Genomic DNA, 17,465 nt, shown 5'->3' on the forward strand with positions numbered 1-17,465 from the left:
TGGTGTCATCTGCAAGCTTACTGAGTGTGCATTGATCCCTTCATCCAGACCACTGATAAAGAGAAGTGGTCCCAGTACAGAGCCCTGGGGAACACCACTTGTGAACAAATGGAACGAGGAGCACACTTCGACCCCTTGCCAGGAAACTGCTGTGACCCGTCTCCAGTATGGCACCTGTCTCTAGGCAGTATGGTGTCCCCAGGCGGTGTTCCGCAGGCGGCACTGGTGCCGGGCGCCGGTCCGTCCCCAGGCGCCCGCGCATGCCCGCGGCGCGGCCCCGCAGCAGCAGCCACGTGGATTCCTAGCGCCGGGGGCGGCGCCCCTGCCGCATGCCCCGCCTCAGCCCCGCCCCGGCCCCTCGCCGTTACTCCGCACCGACACGTCAAGCCTAGTAGGTCCTAGCAGGTGAGTAAGACGGATAGACCCTGTGGTTGTGAGTGGGATACTTTTTCGACGGATTTGCACTGAAAAAAAAGATGGATTATTTTTGTTATTCAAAACTGGGTGTAACCTTTGAGTGTTTCTTTTATATCTGCTGTTTTAAAATTTGTGAGTTTATTCCTGCCCGGACGCAGCAGCCAATTTCCGTTTCCGCCTTCGTGTCCGGTCGTGGGGGTGGTCGCGGCGGGGCGAGCCGGTAGGGAGTAGCAGGGCTGAGGCTCTGCGTTTGGCCGCACCGCCGCCATGGAAACGTTGTACCGCCTGCCCTTCGCCGTGCTCGAGTGCCCCAACATCAAGCTGAAGCGGCCGAGCTGGGTGCACATGCCCTCGGCCATGACCGTGTACGCGCTGGTGGTGGTGTCCTATTTTCTCATCACCGGAGGTGAGGTCGGGGCCGGTGGGGCGGGCGAGATGCGTGGGACACCCCGCTTACGGAGTAGCTTTTCATCTGTGGCGGGACTTCTGGCCCCTGCCCCGGGTAGCAGAGCCACTGCTGCTGCTGAGCCCTTCTCTGGCTCCAAACCGGTCGTAAACCACGAACTTTGGCCACCTTGGAGCATCGCCGCGATATTTGGGTAGTTTGCTGATAGCAGCCAAAGGTGATGCTTTTCTCTCCATAGGGATTATCTATGACGTGATTGTGGAGCCTCCGAGCGTGGGGTCGATGACAGACGAGCACGGGCATCAGAGGCCGGTGGCCTTCCTGGCATACAGGTAGGAGGGTAGGAGCAGGGCTGTGCCTCTGCAAAGCGAGGTGCTGCAAATGCCTAACCACAAATGAGTGAGCCTGTCCTACAGAGCTGTGCACCTGCTTCTTTTAGTGAGCTCTCTATGTAAGGCAGGAACATGCTTCATGTACAGATTTTGACTTGAACTAGATGCAGTGTCTGTCTCAGACAGGTTTGGATTGCTGCAATGTAGGTGAGTCAGTCAAATGCAGGGACTTGATAGCACTTCAGTGCACATCAGTGAAAACAATGTGAAAGAAGATGAAATTGTTTTCAGGATATGAGACAATAGTGATAATCTTCATTTCTCTATTAGCATCCATGCCAGTTTTGCAAAGTTGCTAATTACAGCAACAGGAAAAATTTTGGTGACTGTGGGATGCAGGAGACTGATGATCCAGGTGCAATATTGTTTTGCCTTTGCTTCCCTTCTCTCCATCTGAGCTTTCTAGGAATGAAATTTGACTTCTTGGACTCACAATCAGTATGTGCAGTCAATGTAAAACCACTAGGATGCTTGACAGGTCACCTTGCAGAATATCAGTTTTGGGGATAAATGATGTATTAAAGCCTTGATATAATTGCACAATGTCAGTTTCCATACCTGTTTCTGATGTTAGAAAGTCAGCCATTAACATTAATGATCCTGTGTGTTTGTACTGCTAAAACATGTCGAGTAGATAGGTTTTGAAATGTAAATTGGGGTGGGTTTTTTTGCTGCTCTTTTCTTCCTGTTCACCTCCTTGTTGTTTTTTCCTTCAGAGTAAATGGCCAATATATTATGGAAGGGCTTGCATCCAGCTTCCTCTTCACAATGGGTGGCCTAGGATTCATAATTCTGGATCGATCCAATGCACCAAATATCCCCAAGCTGAACAGATTTCTTTTGCTCTTCATTGGATTTGTCAGTGTGCTTTTGAGCTTCTTCATGGCCAGAGTCTTCATGAGGATGAAATTACCGTAAGTGATTTAATACTCCTTCAGCTTTTTGTCTCTTTTGTGGCTTGTGTATGCCTATGTTAAATTTAAGAGTAAAAGGAGATCTGCAGCTTAGTTATAAGTTGGGGTTTTTTTACTGCTTTTTTGGAACAAGCTACCTTGAATGAAGTGAGATGCTTTTTTAGGGCCAGCTACTATAAAATCATACTGTTGTTAAAAAAAATGTTACAGTTTTGGTTCTGTCAGAAGACAGAATTAGTGAGTCTGGCGTATAGTGAGTTTGAACACAGACTATGTCTTGGCCATGTTAAAGTAAGGTGGGGCTTTGAGGAAGAAACAAGTGTCGAAGAACTTGAAGAGAGGCAATTATTTATAGTGACACTGTATGTGAGGGCTCATAACTAGAAGAACTGATGAAAGCAGTAACAAGTGTTCAGAAACATTCAGAGCAGACCTACCATCAAGATGATGTTTTCATTGCTGAACAACTGAACATAAGGTTGAAGTGTAAAATATAGGCCATATTTTAGTCATAGAATCATGTCAGTTGTAAAAAAATCTTTAAGATCATCAAATCCAACCATTATCTAGCTCCGCCGATTCTGGTGCTAACCCATGTCCTTCAGCACCACCTCTCTGCATCCTCTGAACATCTCTAGGGATGAGGATTCAACTGCATCCCTGGGGAGCCTGTTCCAGTCTTTGAGAACCTTTTCAGTCAAGAAGTTTCTTCTAATGTCCAAGCTAAACCTTCTCTGTTTCACCTTGAGGACATTTCCTCACGTCCTATCGCTTGTTCCTAGGGAGACTAGTGGGAAGGGACTTTTTACAAGAGCTTATAGTGGTAGGATGAGAATGGATTGAAGGTTGAGGAGGGTAGATTCAGACTGGATATTAGGAAGAAATTCTTTAGAATGAGGGTGGTGAGACATTGGAGCATGTTGTCCAGGGAAGTCAGGGATGCCCCCTCCCTGAAGGTGTTCAAGGCCAGGTTGGATGAGGCCTTAAGCAACCTGGCCTAGTGGAAGGTGTCCCTGCCTATGGCAAGCGGGTTGGAACTAGATCATCCTTAAGGTCCCTTCCAACCTAAACCATTCTATGAAAATGTGAGACTGACATCTACCTGTCTTCAGCCTCCTTTCAGAGATTTGTGGAGAGTGAGAAGGTCTCCCCTCAGCCTCCTCTTCTCCACACTCAACACCCCCAGTTCCCTCAGCTGCCCCTCACCAGACTTGTTCTCCAGACCCTCGACCAGCTTCTTTGCCCTTCTCTGGACCCGCTCCAGTACCTCAATGTCTTTCTTGTGGTGTGGGCCCCAAAACTGAACCTAGTACTCAAGGTGTGGCCTCTCCACTACAGGTGAACAATTGCTTCTTTGGCCCTGCTTGTCACACTATGTATACATTTATATTCACAGATCAAACATGGAGCTTTCAGGCTGTGTAAAATCCAAATACAGGATTTTAATTTCCCTCTTCCTCTTTATTTCTCAGTCCGCCTATTTTAATTTAACATAGCTGAAACCTGATGTTTGGATTTCCTGGTAGTTAATATTTGGAGTAACTCCGTGAGGTGTTGACTTAAAAGTGACAGTAATTCCTACTTTCTTTAAACGTTTTTGGTTTTTGTTAACCTTTGCAATATTGTTACAAATTGTGTTTTGTAACATGGAAGTAGTGGGTTTCCTGCCAGCAGGTAGTTGGGTAGGGACCTTGCTTCATTCAGATAGTTTCTTGTTTTGCTGTTATGTCATAACAGTTGTCTGTCTTAAACTCATCAAAGAAACAGAGATTCAGAGAAATGGAAGAGAAAAAGTGACCAGAGTTGCGCTGAGTGCCAGAAACATGTCAAGTTATATTGAATATAGTTTGTGTGAGGGGTGCAAATAAAGAACCTTTTATATAGGGTGCAAGCAGGGGTTCAACAATTTCAGACAATTACCAAAGCTGAATTTGGAACAGGTTAATCTGTTTCTAATGTTCATTGAGGAAAATCAACTGAGGAAGGAGTGAAACAGGCCAGTTTGTACCATAGGCAGGACTTACTGTATTAAGTAGATTTGATCAGCTATGTTTTTGACAGACTGAAATCTTTGGTTTAAGTCAGTGTGTATATTGTTTTTTGAGGACTGCTGCCTGTGTTTCCTAACTTTTTATCTAACTTTTTTTTTTCTGTAGGGGCTACTTGATGGGTTAATACCTCTTGTGATGTCTGAGCTGAATTTACTCCTCTTCATGAAGTGTTTAAGAAGCAGCAGCAGGAAACAAATTCCATAATCACCATCAACAGGAAAGAGAACCTGACCATGAGAAACGACTAGGGAAACAGTGCTTTCTTTGCAAACAAACTCTGAGTACCAGTGGCTGATTTGTAGTTTTGAAGCAATGTTTTATCATTTCTGGTTTAGAGCTTTTGAAAAGGGCAAGTTTCCTAGCTGGGTTTTTGTTTTATATCCCAACTCAGTATGGAACACAGAACCTGTATTTAGCTCTACCCAAAATGAGTATTAGCCATTGGCTTCTCAGTTCTTTGTTTCAGGCCTGTCTCGTCTTCCCATTGTGGGACAATTGTACGTGTGAATCTGAGAAGAAACACCTGCAGCGTTTCTTTCCAAGTTATAATTAGAAAATTAGTAACTTTGGGTGCTTTACAGTCAAAATACAAATGTGTCTGAAACGATTTCAAAGGCGCCTTTTGCCTTGATATTCATGACTCTGTGAGCAAATCCAGACATGCACTGGGAAAGGCAAACTGTATGAATGTGCATTTCTTTTTCAGAAAGCCTACAAAAGGAGCCAAATAAAACTTATTTTCTACAAAATTATTTTAATTCTATGCAGTTTCTGAAGCTTTTTTCTTGTGTGTGTAGCCTTTTGTACATCCAGGCTTGAGGTTCTGTGCCATATCATGATGACATAATTTCAACTTGAAGTTTCTTTTCTGGATAATGTTTTGGGTTTGTTTGTAGGTTTTGATTGTTTGGGTGGGGTTTTTGTTTCTTTATTTTGTTTGTTTGTTTTTGTTGTTGTAGTTGGTTGTCTTTGTGGTTTTGGGGAGGTTTTTGTTTGTTTTGTTTTAAATATCAGGGACAAGAAACCTCATATTTTCCATGACCTTATACTGTATCCAGTCAACATACTGTCTTCAGTAGTCAAGAAAACTTATTTATGAAGCTGCTGCTTTTTTTTTGAGAGCTGAGGCTCCACCTTTGTGTTCATTTTAGAAGACTGAATGTTATTGTCACATTTCATTGAAGTAATGTTCTCCATTCTGGGGAAAGATCCTGCGTAGCTCCATAAATGTATGTTTTGCAAGCTGTATGTCTTCAAAGCACTGTTGTCATCTGTGTAATCATCTTCAGTGAGAAATGTTGTTTATTCCCATAACCATGAAGTATTACTGTTCACATACTTAATCTAATTTCTGAGCTAGTTGTTAATCATCTGCCCTCAAGATATATCACTTCCACTCCCTCATTCTTGTATACAATATGTCTTCAGCATTTGCTTATTTTACATGTTTGTCATTCAGATTTATGGTAGCTTAAGCTGTTTGATGGGCCTCATAATTGGAAAGTTTCCAGTCTTTTCAAAGTGATTCTCTGCTGGTGACTCTGGTTCTGGTGAGACATATCCTTACCTTCATGGGGGAGCATTGATTTTATGTAAGTAAAGATATGAATACACGAGTCAAATTTTTAATACACCTTGAGAGGGAAGTCAAACCAGAAAGTCACTTCATTGAGTCTAATTGGGATCCCCCTGCTTCAGCACTTACCCTCCTGGAGTTCAGCTTCAGCCTCCAAGTTTGCATCTGATTCTAAATAGGCATGCTCTTAAACAGTGACTTCAATGGCATAATTGAAGGCCTGTGGTCTGTGAAATAAATTTAATTATACTTGGATGGTAGGTGACATAACTTGGAATAAATAAAGCAGACATGGTTGCAAAGCAGAGGGTAATTGTGGAGAGTAAAACTAAGATGATGACTCTGTCTGCAACAAACAAGGTTGTATGATCCTTTATGCTTTGTCACAGACAGCAAAGGATCTGATGTGATCCTCCACCAAGTATGGGATGCAGAATCAGGCATACAAATGCAGAGTGGAAGACAGACCACCCAGAAATTAGGAGCGTGCTAGGGAGGAAGATGTTAGAATGCACAACTGGAAATTGGTTCACTTTGGAAGTGGGTTGAAGGTTTCTTGGTCACACAAGGGAAAATTGATAGTGAACACTGCACAGAAGAGGCATTCAATTTTCAGTTCAAGAAAGGCTGGCATTTTCTGTAACTGTCTGCTGTTCTCTCTAGGTAACAGCAGGTGGCCTCCACTGTAGAGGTTTAGAATAGTAATAGAGAATTTCAGTGACTGAAAGAAAACTTCGTGTAACCAGTGACAATACTCATCTTGTCCATCAGTGTTTGGTGCTCATATCTTCTGGGGTAACCTGAACTAGATTTTGGGGTAAGAAATGGAAAACAAGGTTGAAACTCTGTGAATAAAGGTGAAGCAGTGCTCAGAGGAGCACATCTTTCTGTGATTAAAACCAGAAGTTTGATCTCCCTCCAAATGCAACTTACTCAGCCCTTACTTCTCTGGGAATTAAGACTTGTTTGGAAGATCTGAAAAAATATATGGAAGGAGAAGAACATTTGAGCCATTTTGAGAAGACACTAGTAAAATCTCTTGCTAATAAAGGTAAGAGTGGCAAAAAGTCCAATTACCAACTTTTTTTCAAGATGTGTAATCATTAACAAAAGTCTATAATATGTTTTCCAGGTAAATTTATTTACTAGTATAATGTTTGAAATAAAACTGACACATTTCTTGCACCAATGCAGAATATTTTTAAGCACTGCCATTAGGCTTTCTTAACTAATTTACAGCATTCTGTTTCTGAATGTGTTGTTCTTAATGGAATTTTGTTTAGGAGGCTGAAAGTGCTTCAGTTAAACTACTTGCAAGGCTGGATAACTGTTTACAAAACACTGCTTGACATGGCTACTATACCCATTTCCATTTCCAGTTGTGTACATTGTATGCATAGATAGGTTGTTAATATGTTATGTAAATATATTGTTAATATATGAATTAGGAAGTGCTAGATAGTGGACTTTAAGAGTTAACAGTCTTAGAAACTGAGACAATGCTAAATTTCTTCTGCTGCATCCAGCCAATATAATTATGGGGAAGACAGCAGTTCTCATTTATTTATCTGACAGGCATGGAAATGCTGCATACAGTGGGAACTGTTATCCCACAGCATAGCAAGGTCTGTGACAATGTCATTGCTGTTGCACAATGGTGATGTTTTTCTTTTGGCGTTATGGTTTTCCTCACAAAAAAAGGGTTGCAGCAATATTTTTAGGATTTCTAATTGCTGCTTCTCAGCTCTGCAGTTACTTTAGACTATTGTTCATCCAGAACATGGTTAAAGAGGGTTGAATGAAACCATTACAAGAAAGGAATGGGAACAATTGTAAGAATCTCAGAAGGAGAACATTTTGTAACGCTCTGCAGTCACATCGAGGCCTGATGATTGGAGAAATCTGGATTTCAGGAACAGCAAGAAGTACAATTGAGGCATCAAACTCTTCTTAAAGGGTAGCGTTTTATGGGAAGTGGCTGCTAGGAATAGGACAGCTCCAGGTGAATTGGTTTCTTTGGTAAGACCTAGTTATGCTAGTGCTCTTTTTGTTTGATGTGGATACACATCAGCTAAGGACTGGGCTGAGACCGTGAGCTCACTTTAGAGCAACATCTGTGGCATTGTAATGGGAGTTAAGCCTGTCTAACTTGCACCACGTTTTAACTGATGACTTAGCAGCAAGAGAGGTGGTAGCCTACGTTTTGGAAAAGGAATACGTGTTTGCTACTTCGCCGTTATGGAAATCAGAAAGCTATATCCTGCAGGAAAGCTTCTCCATTGGGTAATGATATGACACATCAAATCATACAGCTGGAATTGTGTTCCACACCAAACAAAATTACTTTTATTGTTGTAAAACAGTGTTCTTTAAATGAAGATGCAAAGTCTTCCATTCAACAGTTCTCTCTGTGTTTAGGCAGGTAAATTAAAATGCAGGCTTGATTGCAGCAGCAGCTTCCTGTGTTCTTGCATGACATTGATGACAGAGGTTTGACCTGCTGCTGTATGATGTTCCAAACTCTTGAAGCACTGAATAGGTTTTGTTGAATACATATGGAAATGCAAGGTTGGGCTTACCTACCAGGTTCCATGGCTTCAGGATAAGAACACCCACTTTAAGTGGCTCACTGGTGTTTTCTTCTTGTTTAAAATCAGTTTGAGGCTGTGGTGCAGTACAAATGGTCATTGCTTCTGAAGAGAATGCCATGTTAATCCAATTGTTTTCTTTTGGATTCTGTTGAAATAACTGGGGAAAAGTCCTGATTCCCTTGAATTAATGTCAAGACTGTTACCTCTTTTGAGCTAAGATTTAGAGGCAAAGAGAGAATTATTATGAGTCTAGTGGAGAGTATCTGAAGGGGGCTTACAAGAAAGCAGGTGAGGGACTTTTTAGGGTGTCAGGAAGTGATAGGACTAGGGGGAATGGATCCAAGCTAGAGGAGGGTAGAATTAGATTAAATGTTAGGAAGAAGTTCTTCCCCATGAGGGTGGTCAGACACTGGAACAAGTTGCCCAAGGAGGTGGTAGAAGCCTTGTCCCTGGAATTTTTTAAGGCCAGGCTGGATGTGGCTCTGAGCAACTTGATCTAGTGTGAAGCGTCCCTGCGCATGGTAGGGGGCTTGGAACTAGATGCTAATTTAGGTCCCTTCCAACGCTGACAATTCTGTGAATCTGAGAGAGGTGTCCCTGCCCGTGGCAGGGAGGTTGGAGTAGATGATCTCTGAGGTCCCTTCCAACCTAGGCCATTCTGTGGAACAGATGCAAGGAGCTGCATTCTGATACCTACTGTCTTGAATCTATAAGGCAACTTGCTGAGCACTTTAGTTACTAATGTTTTTCAGGTAGAAGGTGGAGTTTCACTTTATCATGTAACTATCCCATATGGGTTCTATAAATGTCAAAGCTCCCAGAGTGTTCTACCTGCAGGCTGTAAGAAACAGTGTTTAGCTGTGAGGAAATCAGATCAATATGGCATCATCTGCTTTCTTATGCCTGTGAAAGACTGACATTTGTAATTGGCTTCTTTTTTTTTTTTGTCTCAGTTTTCACTGCAAAGATCAACATTGAGGTGAGGACTGGTACCCTTTTGTTGGTGATGGTAATAGTGTGCCCTTAGCTGGAAAGAAAGAAAAATTTTGAAAGGACTCAGACTGATTGTGCTATTCTAGAGTAAACCATGAAAGTTAATCTTTTCCTATGCTACTTAATAGACAGGCTGAAACAGTTTCAGAACTTTTGGCTCTTTCTGACAGCTCCTGGATGATAGGTAACATGTTCATTATATCTAGCAGATAGAGAGTATGAGGGATGGGCAATAATAATAACAAAATTTTTAAAAAGCTTAACTTCAATCTGAGGAAAAAGTTTTGGGGGATAGGGGAAGCATTTTAGGCACCTGGGAAAAAAAGGAGTAGCCAACTTGGATTTTAAAGTGTAAGTCATATGAAGAAAAAAGCCATACATGAGAGTGATGAGCTCTGTGCATAGAAGAAAAGCAGATGTTTAGGCTGGAGCTTCTGATACTGTCTTGCATGTGAAGTAAACTTGGCTTAGTCAAAACAACTAAAAACTGGATGCCAAAGTGCTTTGAAAACCATTTTCAGAGTGTTTACTGATTAGCTGATGTCCTTTTATCACAGTGGAAAGATTTATTTTTGAGGTCTGTCCTGTGGCTAGTTAGGTTGAACATCGAGTAACCTGGATCAAGCAGGGAGGACATGCTAAATGGGCAGAAATCACACAATTCAGAGGCTGCTGAGAGGACAGAATTAGGATGCTTAGTGGTCTTAACAATCAGAAAGAAAGCCCTAAAAAAAGGCAGGCTGGTTTATTCTTTCTAGGAACAAGTGCAAAATACCAATGCTACTCAAGCAAAATAGCTGACAAAATACCAGATTCCTCAAAGTTGGATTCTGCAGCACTACGAGCTGAGGAGGAGTGTTTGCTTTTTGTGTAACAATACAACATCACACTGAGATATTGGCAAAAAATTCGACTACAAAGTATATGAGGCATAAAAGTAAGCGTGGAAGGAGTAATTTTGTTGCTGCACCAACAGTAGGTAGAGCTTCAACAGCAGGAAAAATACTTTCTTCAAGGAAGAAAGTATTGTTGAGGGTAAAACAGTTGACTAGTGGAGTAGGTGGTCTATGGAGGTGATGGAATTCCTGCTGTGTGCAACTTTAAGAACAGGTTCTAGGCAAATGCCTGTTAAGATCTAGCCTTGTTTTGGGGTGAGTGAGTGGTTTCTTGAGATGTCTTCCAGCAGCTGCCCATCTTTATTATTCTGTGCATAAGAACAAAACTTTTGACCTTCCAAACCACAACAATCTCTGTCTTTCAAAAGAGTTATGGATAAGTCTTTATCTATCCTTTAAAAATATCCCTGCAGTGCAGTCATAGGACAGAATCCTGTTGGCCTTGTTCAGTCTGACAAAAATCAAGTAGTTATATGACCTAGACATGACAGCAGAAAGAAGCTCCATTAACTGCCTGCTGCCAGAACAGAAAATTAATTAGCTGTTAGGGTAAGGAAAATAAAAATGTATGGTGGAGTGTTTAGTTTTTCATCTAATATGGGTTGCAATTGGGCAGCTGTCAGTGTAACTGCTGCATTGGAACAGGACAATGAATGGGTGGAGTGAGCTTGTGATGTTTCTAGGAAATGTTTTGCTGATGGAGCTTTCTTTCAATTTCTGCCTTCTCTAAGCCTGTGCAGCAATAAGACACTAATACACTTGTCAGTTACATGGGCTTTTCCAAATCCCTCCTTTCAGAAACTGTGCTTCACTGACCTGTGGAATTTAACTTCTCTTGTGATTTACCCAAATGTCTCTACCTCTCTCTGTTACAGTTGATTGTTAAACCTGCCCCAACCTACTGTGTTTCATCTCCTTTTGCTGGCTTGCTGCTGGCCTTAGCTCATTCTGCAGGATTTAAACTGTTGTCTTTCAGCAGCTGCCATCCCTTGTTTCTTTGCTGTCAGTCTAGACTTTAAGTTTCAGGATACCACTGCTGGTTTTGATTGGTCTCTTTCGAACTGCTGTGGTATTTCTGCCTTCGAAGGGTAATATTTATCACTCTTCTCAGCTCTCCTACTTCCTTATTCTTCCTCTTCTGATACTTTCTGTTTTATCACATCAAAATCCAAAACTTAGCCCCTCCAGCCACTTGACTATCCATCAGCCTTGATCCTTTCAGCTTTCTTACTTCTCTTCCTTCTGGTCTGGCTACAGGTCCTTTGATTTTCCCTGCTGACCATTGTCTGAGCTACTTCACCCTGCACTGACTCCACACTTCATTAGCTCCTGCTATCTGAGGCAAAGCCCAACCTCCTGTCTTCTCTCAGCCTCTCTCATCCTCTGGTTGTTCCTTTAACTGTTCCAGCTTTCTCTTAGCTGTCTCATATCTTCATCTTTATTGTTCTACACTCCACACCATCTGTTGTGCTGCTGCCTGCATGACTCATCCTGAAAACAATAAAAATCCTACTGCATCCCCAAGCATTACACTAGGGACTCAACAAAGGCACTCCTGTATCCAAAATCTACATCAACAGCAGTCAAGCCAAGATCCTCATGGAATTCAGGTACATAATTTTTGTTTAAATCAATAGAAGTTAACTGCCAAACACATCTGAGAATCCTGCCAAAGTTTCATCACAACTCTAAGAGAAGGAGGCAATTGTTTCCTGGGGCTGGATTTAGAAGCACCTCTGCAGGGATAACCTGCAAGTTCTTAAGTTTCTTAGCAAGTAACTCCATGGTTATTTTTTTTTCCCGCTCATGCAATTACTGAGTGTTTTATGAGAACAGACAACATATGGTCTGTACACGATGGAACAAACTAAGACAAATCTGTCACAAATACCAAGATTGGTAGACAAGGCAATAAATATGGAAGCTCATAAAACCAGGGAAATGGAATGTTTTTTTAAGGTACACAAGGCATATGATGCCTCAAACACTGCTACCTAACAAAAGTGTTAGCAAACTGGCTTTAAATCATCATTTGGTTTCATAGCCTAAGCAGGAATAATTTTAGATGTATGAAGAAGTTTTTGCCCTTCTAATGTTTCCTATTAACCTTAATTATTTACTCGTCTCATTGAACACAGATAAACCCAGGCTATGCTTCACTGAAATCAATGGAGACAAACTGGTGCAAAGAGAGAAGTCAGGCTTGATCTGCCTCAGTCGTGTCTTGAGTTGTGTTTAACCACAGCTCCTTTACTGGACTGTGACTGGACAAGCCTCATGTTACTTGCTTTGGATGGTGAATACAAAGTGTTGCCTTTGTGCAGCTACATTTGGAACCTAAACGTCTTTTACTTAAACATTGCAAATACTATCTGAAACCGACTAAAGAAATTCTTTCTATTAATAGTTCCAGCATCGATATTAGCTACTACTCTCAATCTTTTTCAGACACCTCTTGATTTTTGTGTATCTTGTTTCAATCCTCTGTTAAGCTCTTGGTTCACCACTGGATGGCAGTCCCTGCAATGCTATTCACTCCGGGAAGGAAAGTCTGGGTTCAAGAGTACTGAAATCTCATACCTTAATATGTAAATGAAATATTACAGTGGCGAGTACATTTGGATCCATTTTTTATTGTTGCTAAAGTCTAAGTATGTGAAAGACTCTTCTGTAGGTTCCCTTTACTTAAATTAATCTTCCAGCTGAAATTTGAGGGCTTAAAAGCACACAAGTGGGTAACATCTTGCACTTCTATGGCACCATCCAGACCAAAATTTCAAAGCACTTTATGTAGACTAGGTGAATTAAGAAGTCAGTGTGTGTGTGTACATATATATATGTATGTAAAAATATACTGACTTTATATGTAGCTCACAAAATGGGGAAAAATCTGGAGTATTACAAAGTTGAATGAATTACTCAAAACTGCAGTGTTTATGTAGAGAGAGAGTTAAAAATATAGCTCAGTCTTTTGATGAACATCCTCTGTATGTCTGATGGTGAGGAAGAGTTACATGTCTGAAAGGAATCAACTGTTGAAATGGTTAAAATACAGTAAGTGTAGGGATAAGAGCTATGTAGTACTGAGATTATGGCTGATGTCTATAAATTAGAATTAAAAGTTAGAACACAGATAGCAGAGGTAGCGAAAGCCAAGTGGATTTCACCAGGATTTCTGTGTGTCTGGTTATAAAGTAGGGTGAATTTACTACAAAAGGGTTTTAGAAAAGTCCCTGCTCAAACCTGGAGCTCTCCCTGTTGGCATCTGTCCTTAAGCATAATGTGAACAAAAAATGTTGATACAGCCTCCATAAAATACTGCAATCTAGAAGATGCATTTACCTAAGTTAGTAGAGATTTTACCCCAGTGTATTTTAAGGCGAGGAGAGTCTCTGGTTTTGCTTGGATGGAAATGTAAATGACAGCTTATTACAAATAAATCCTGGAAATATCTTTTCAACAGTGAAAGGGAGGTAAATGAAAATGGGAGGAAGAATGTGTGCAGCAGTGCCTGTAGAAAAGAGCCCTTTCAACACCCTTTACAGATGCCTGCATCTGAGCATTTCACAGCATTGATGTCTGTCACACAGCTGGCTGGGTGTATGTCCCTCTTTTACAGATGGGATGATGAGACAGTAAAGGGACTAGCTTAAAGTTATGCAGCAGTTTAATAGCAGAGCTAGGAATAAAACTATGAACCAATTGTCAGTTCTGCATCCTACCAACAACAAGCATTCACCAGAGTTTTAACTTTATATGTATATAAATTCTAGATCTTTTCAGGATAACACAGACTTTTAAATGTTTTTGCCAAAGGGTGCTTTTTATAGATGAAAAAAAAAAAAAAAGAAAAAAAGAAAAAGTAGCTGCAGCAGCATTGTATTGAAGCTTTAAGCACAGTACATCCCCTTCTGCTTACTTAGTTTGTTGGCAGGCTCTGTATGTTCTGTTTCCTGAGATGTAGACTGTTTAATTGCAAGATCATTCCTGATATTTCTTCACCCTCCTTTACATCTCATATATTATTGAAAAGGTTACTCCCAGCTCTCTCCAATTAGTCCATTGTGCTAAACTTTTTCCCTTGGTACATTTTCAAAGGACCTCTGCCATGCTTCCACCTCTGTTAACCCTTTTACTTGTGCTCCAAAAATCTCCTGCTGAAACATCACATTATTCTTTTCCAAGCATAACTTTCTTTAAAACTGCCTCTGATCTGGCCATGCCTGCAAAGTTAGAGGACTAGATGATGGCACAAGCCCGATGATGCTTGTCCATCTCCTCTTGCTGCCCATCTATTTGCAGCCACCTGCTCTACCTCACCCAAGTGTGATTTGTAAGCTCCCTGGGGCAAGGGCAGCTTCTGTTTCTGCCACACCTCACCCATGCAAAGGACTCCTTAGTGGCTCGTTTACACCTGGAGTAGATTTTGCATTAATTAAGCTTTATTGTGAGAAATCCTACCACCGAATTCCTGACCAACTGTACTGTTTATCTCCCTCAGATGGAGGGTTCAGATTACTTTCTTTCTCCAGCTCTCTACAACTCTTCCACGGGTTTCCACGTCCAGCTTTCCTTTCCTTTCCCTCCAGCCTCCTCCTCAGCTCTCTGCTCGCAGGGAAGTGCTGCCTCATTAGTGTGGCCCAGTTCTTTGCTTTTCCAAGGCCTTTATTCAAACCCCCAGCCAGAGACTTTCTTCTCCCTGTTTATTCTGAGCTTTTTTCTGCCTGGGAGCATGCCCTGACACACACACCCTCTGCTCCTGCCCAATCCTTCCCCATGCTGATGCAATCTGTTTTTTGGTCTGCTGCCTGTCCCGAGTTAACCTCACTCACTGTCCTAGCACAGTCACATCCTCTCCCTAAGGAGGAGAGTTTGTTCCTCAGCTGCACGATCTTGCTTGAGCAGACTATTGTAATAACCTACAGACCATGGGTAGATAACCTGGGAGGCAAAGCATGTTTTTTTTTTTTTTTTTTTCTGTTGTACTTTGTGCTGACACCACAGAGAGAGGCAAGTTCTGCATAAAGCAAGGCAAGCATGGCAATGAAGTTACAGCATCTCCAGTGCAGCTGGACACATATGTTCATCCTTTCAGAGTCCCTATCTAGCAGAAACGGTGAAGACAAGGAAAAATTGCAGGAATGTAATGATTTAGCACTTCACTGCAGGGAAGGCAGGTTGTTCAGTTGTTGTGGATGATACTTTCACTTCTTAGACTGAGGAATATATCCCTAAAGAATAAATGTCCCGTGGGGTTAGAAAGACCAGTCATTCATCAAGGATTAATTTGGAGTATGGTCCAAAGTGGTGTTCCTGACTGAGATACAAGCTTCTTTATGGTGTGAACATGTGAGCCCAGGGCTTTGGTTTGGCTCACTGTACAGACAGCCATGGCCCAGCTGTGACTGACATCTAGGAATAGAACACCTTTGCCCAAGGTTTCGAGATGCTGTTAAAGGCTTTCCTGTTGTATGGGGCGTATCTAGAGACTTCCCTGCTGTATGGGGCGTATTTATAGACTTCCCTGCTGCTCTGAAACACAGGTGGTGATCAGTGAGTTGCTGTGTTGCCCTATAATAATAAATTCACAACAAATGATAGCTGCCTGGAAAGGCTCCTGCATTGTCTTGTGTTAATTGATGAAGTGGAATTGTATGTAGTTGAAGTATTAGTGGACAAAAGGAGATGGCTGTAATTCATGCCTGCTTAGCCATGACGTAACATGGTTGTAAACCATTTTATTAAAGGCTATTTGTGACTGAGACGCCCTTGCCCTGTGCATGCTTACCTGTCTCAAGGTAGGGGTTTGGGAGAGACTTAGCACAGGCAGCTTTGTGTTCTGTCTGCACTGAAGGAAATACTCTTTGGTCCTAAAGAACATGTCATGCCTTTACTAGGAGCTTTAATGCAGCTCCATGCTAATTACCCTCCACATAATCTCTGACACTATGACAAAGCCCATTGCAGATTTTCTTGTTGATTAGGAGTACACTTTTTTGATGTTACTCTTATGAAAAATGTGTGATCATTGCTTTTTCAGTGGTAATGCTTAGAGGAAACAACTCACACAGAGTTCCATTGCATTGGCTATGCAAGCCCAGGGGTGGGTTGAGAGGGAAAAGGAGTTATTAGAGAGCTCTTCCTCCAGAGGTATTACCTGCTCCACCCCTCCAACCAGAGTCTCAGGTCCACTTGCATGCACAGTGGAATTAAAACATTTGGTTGCTTCCAGAAGGTTGCTTTGGATACATTTCAGGGAGTCACTTGCTCTGTATATTTGACATATTCTGTTGTTACCTTGAGAAATATCTGCCAAGCAATATCTGCCACTAGCGATTTTTAATATTGGTCATAAGTGGATCTAGCAGTTGGTTGGTAGGACATGGAATGACTCATTAAAGAGAGCACTTGCAAATCTCTTCATTTCAGTTTCTTGATTTATTACCCTTTCCCTTGTTGCTTCTTCAATTTTTAGCAGTACTAAGCATGATACTATATCTGCTTTGCCTCTGGCATTTACTCAGAGCAGGAAGAAGATATTGGCAGATAATCCCACTTGGTTTTGCAGTTTGAGAGGATCTTTCCTTTGCTGATTTTCTCCTGGAGCCTCCTTCCTCTGCATTTTGCTGAGAGTCGTTGCCTTCTAGGGACCTGTGGAAAAAAAATTCCCTGGTGAGAACTGCTTCTGGGTAGGCCTTTGGTATTTATGCATGTGAAAGCTGGATGTTTTGTACCATGTGAACACAGACTTCTTTTAAAGCCAGGCAGCCTGAGAAACATAATTGCAATATGCTCATTTAATGACTACAAGGATACAGGGGTTTGACTTTTCTTGGTAATGTAATACTTTTTTTTTTTTTTTTAAGTGATGAAAGGAAAGCTGTGGGAAATGTACTATCTTGCTCTAAGATCTTTCATGTGATTACAATTCACCATTAGTAAAAGCCAAGAGTGGCCACCAGGATAGCAGAGGATGTGAGCTATTTTGAATAGCCTCTTTCCCTGCACGACTGTTGTTATTGTAGGTGCAAAGGGTTAATCTAGTCCTAAAAGGATTACATATCTGCAGGAATGGAGATGATATTTGTCCTTTCTACTGAACTGTTTTGACAGCCAGTTCAGGCACTAAAATACGTATTTCTCCCATGCCTGAAAGAGGACATCCAGTATAGGACAGAAGCAGAACTATAGGTCCTTGAGCAAGAAAAGTCTGCTGACTGTCTGAGTCA

General features: G+C 41.7%; 1 protein-coding gene across 2 annotated transcripts; it reads left to right on the forward strand.

The window, feature by feature from the left end:
• Window positions 1-349: 349 nt before the first annotated feature.
• OSTC (oligosaccharyltransferase complex non-catalytic subunit) lies at window positions 350-4,899 on the forward strand. Of its 2 annotated transcripts, XM_054382916.1 has the most exons (4): window positions 350-823; window positions 1,062-1,155; window positions 1,932-2,129; window positions 4,286-4,899. In XM_054382916.1, the coding sequence occupies exons 1-4, from the start codon at window positions 685-687 to the stop codon at window positions 4,302-4,304; spliced, it is 450 nt and encodes a 149-aa protein (XP_054238891.1). In that variant the 5' UTR covers window positions 350-684; the 3' UTR covers window positions 4,305-4,899. The 2 variants fall into 2 exon arrangements, with proteins under 2 accessions (XP_054238891.1, XP_054238892.1); XM_054382917.1 differs by lacking the exon at window positions 1,932-2,129.
• Window positions 4,900-17,465: the final 12,566 nt, after the last annotated feature.

The sequence above is a fragment of the Indicator indicator genome, chromosome 8 (assembly GCF_027791375.1).
Source record: "Indicator indicator isolate 239-I01 chromosome 8, UM_Iind_1.1, whole genome shotgun sequence".
Taxonomy (NCBI): domain Eukaryota; kingdom Metazoa; phylum Chordata; class Aves; order Piciformes; family Indicatoridae; genus Indicator; species Indicator indicator.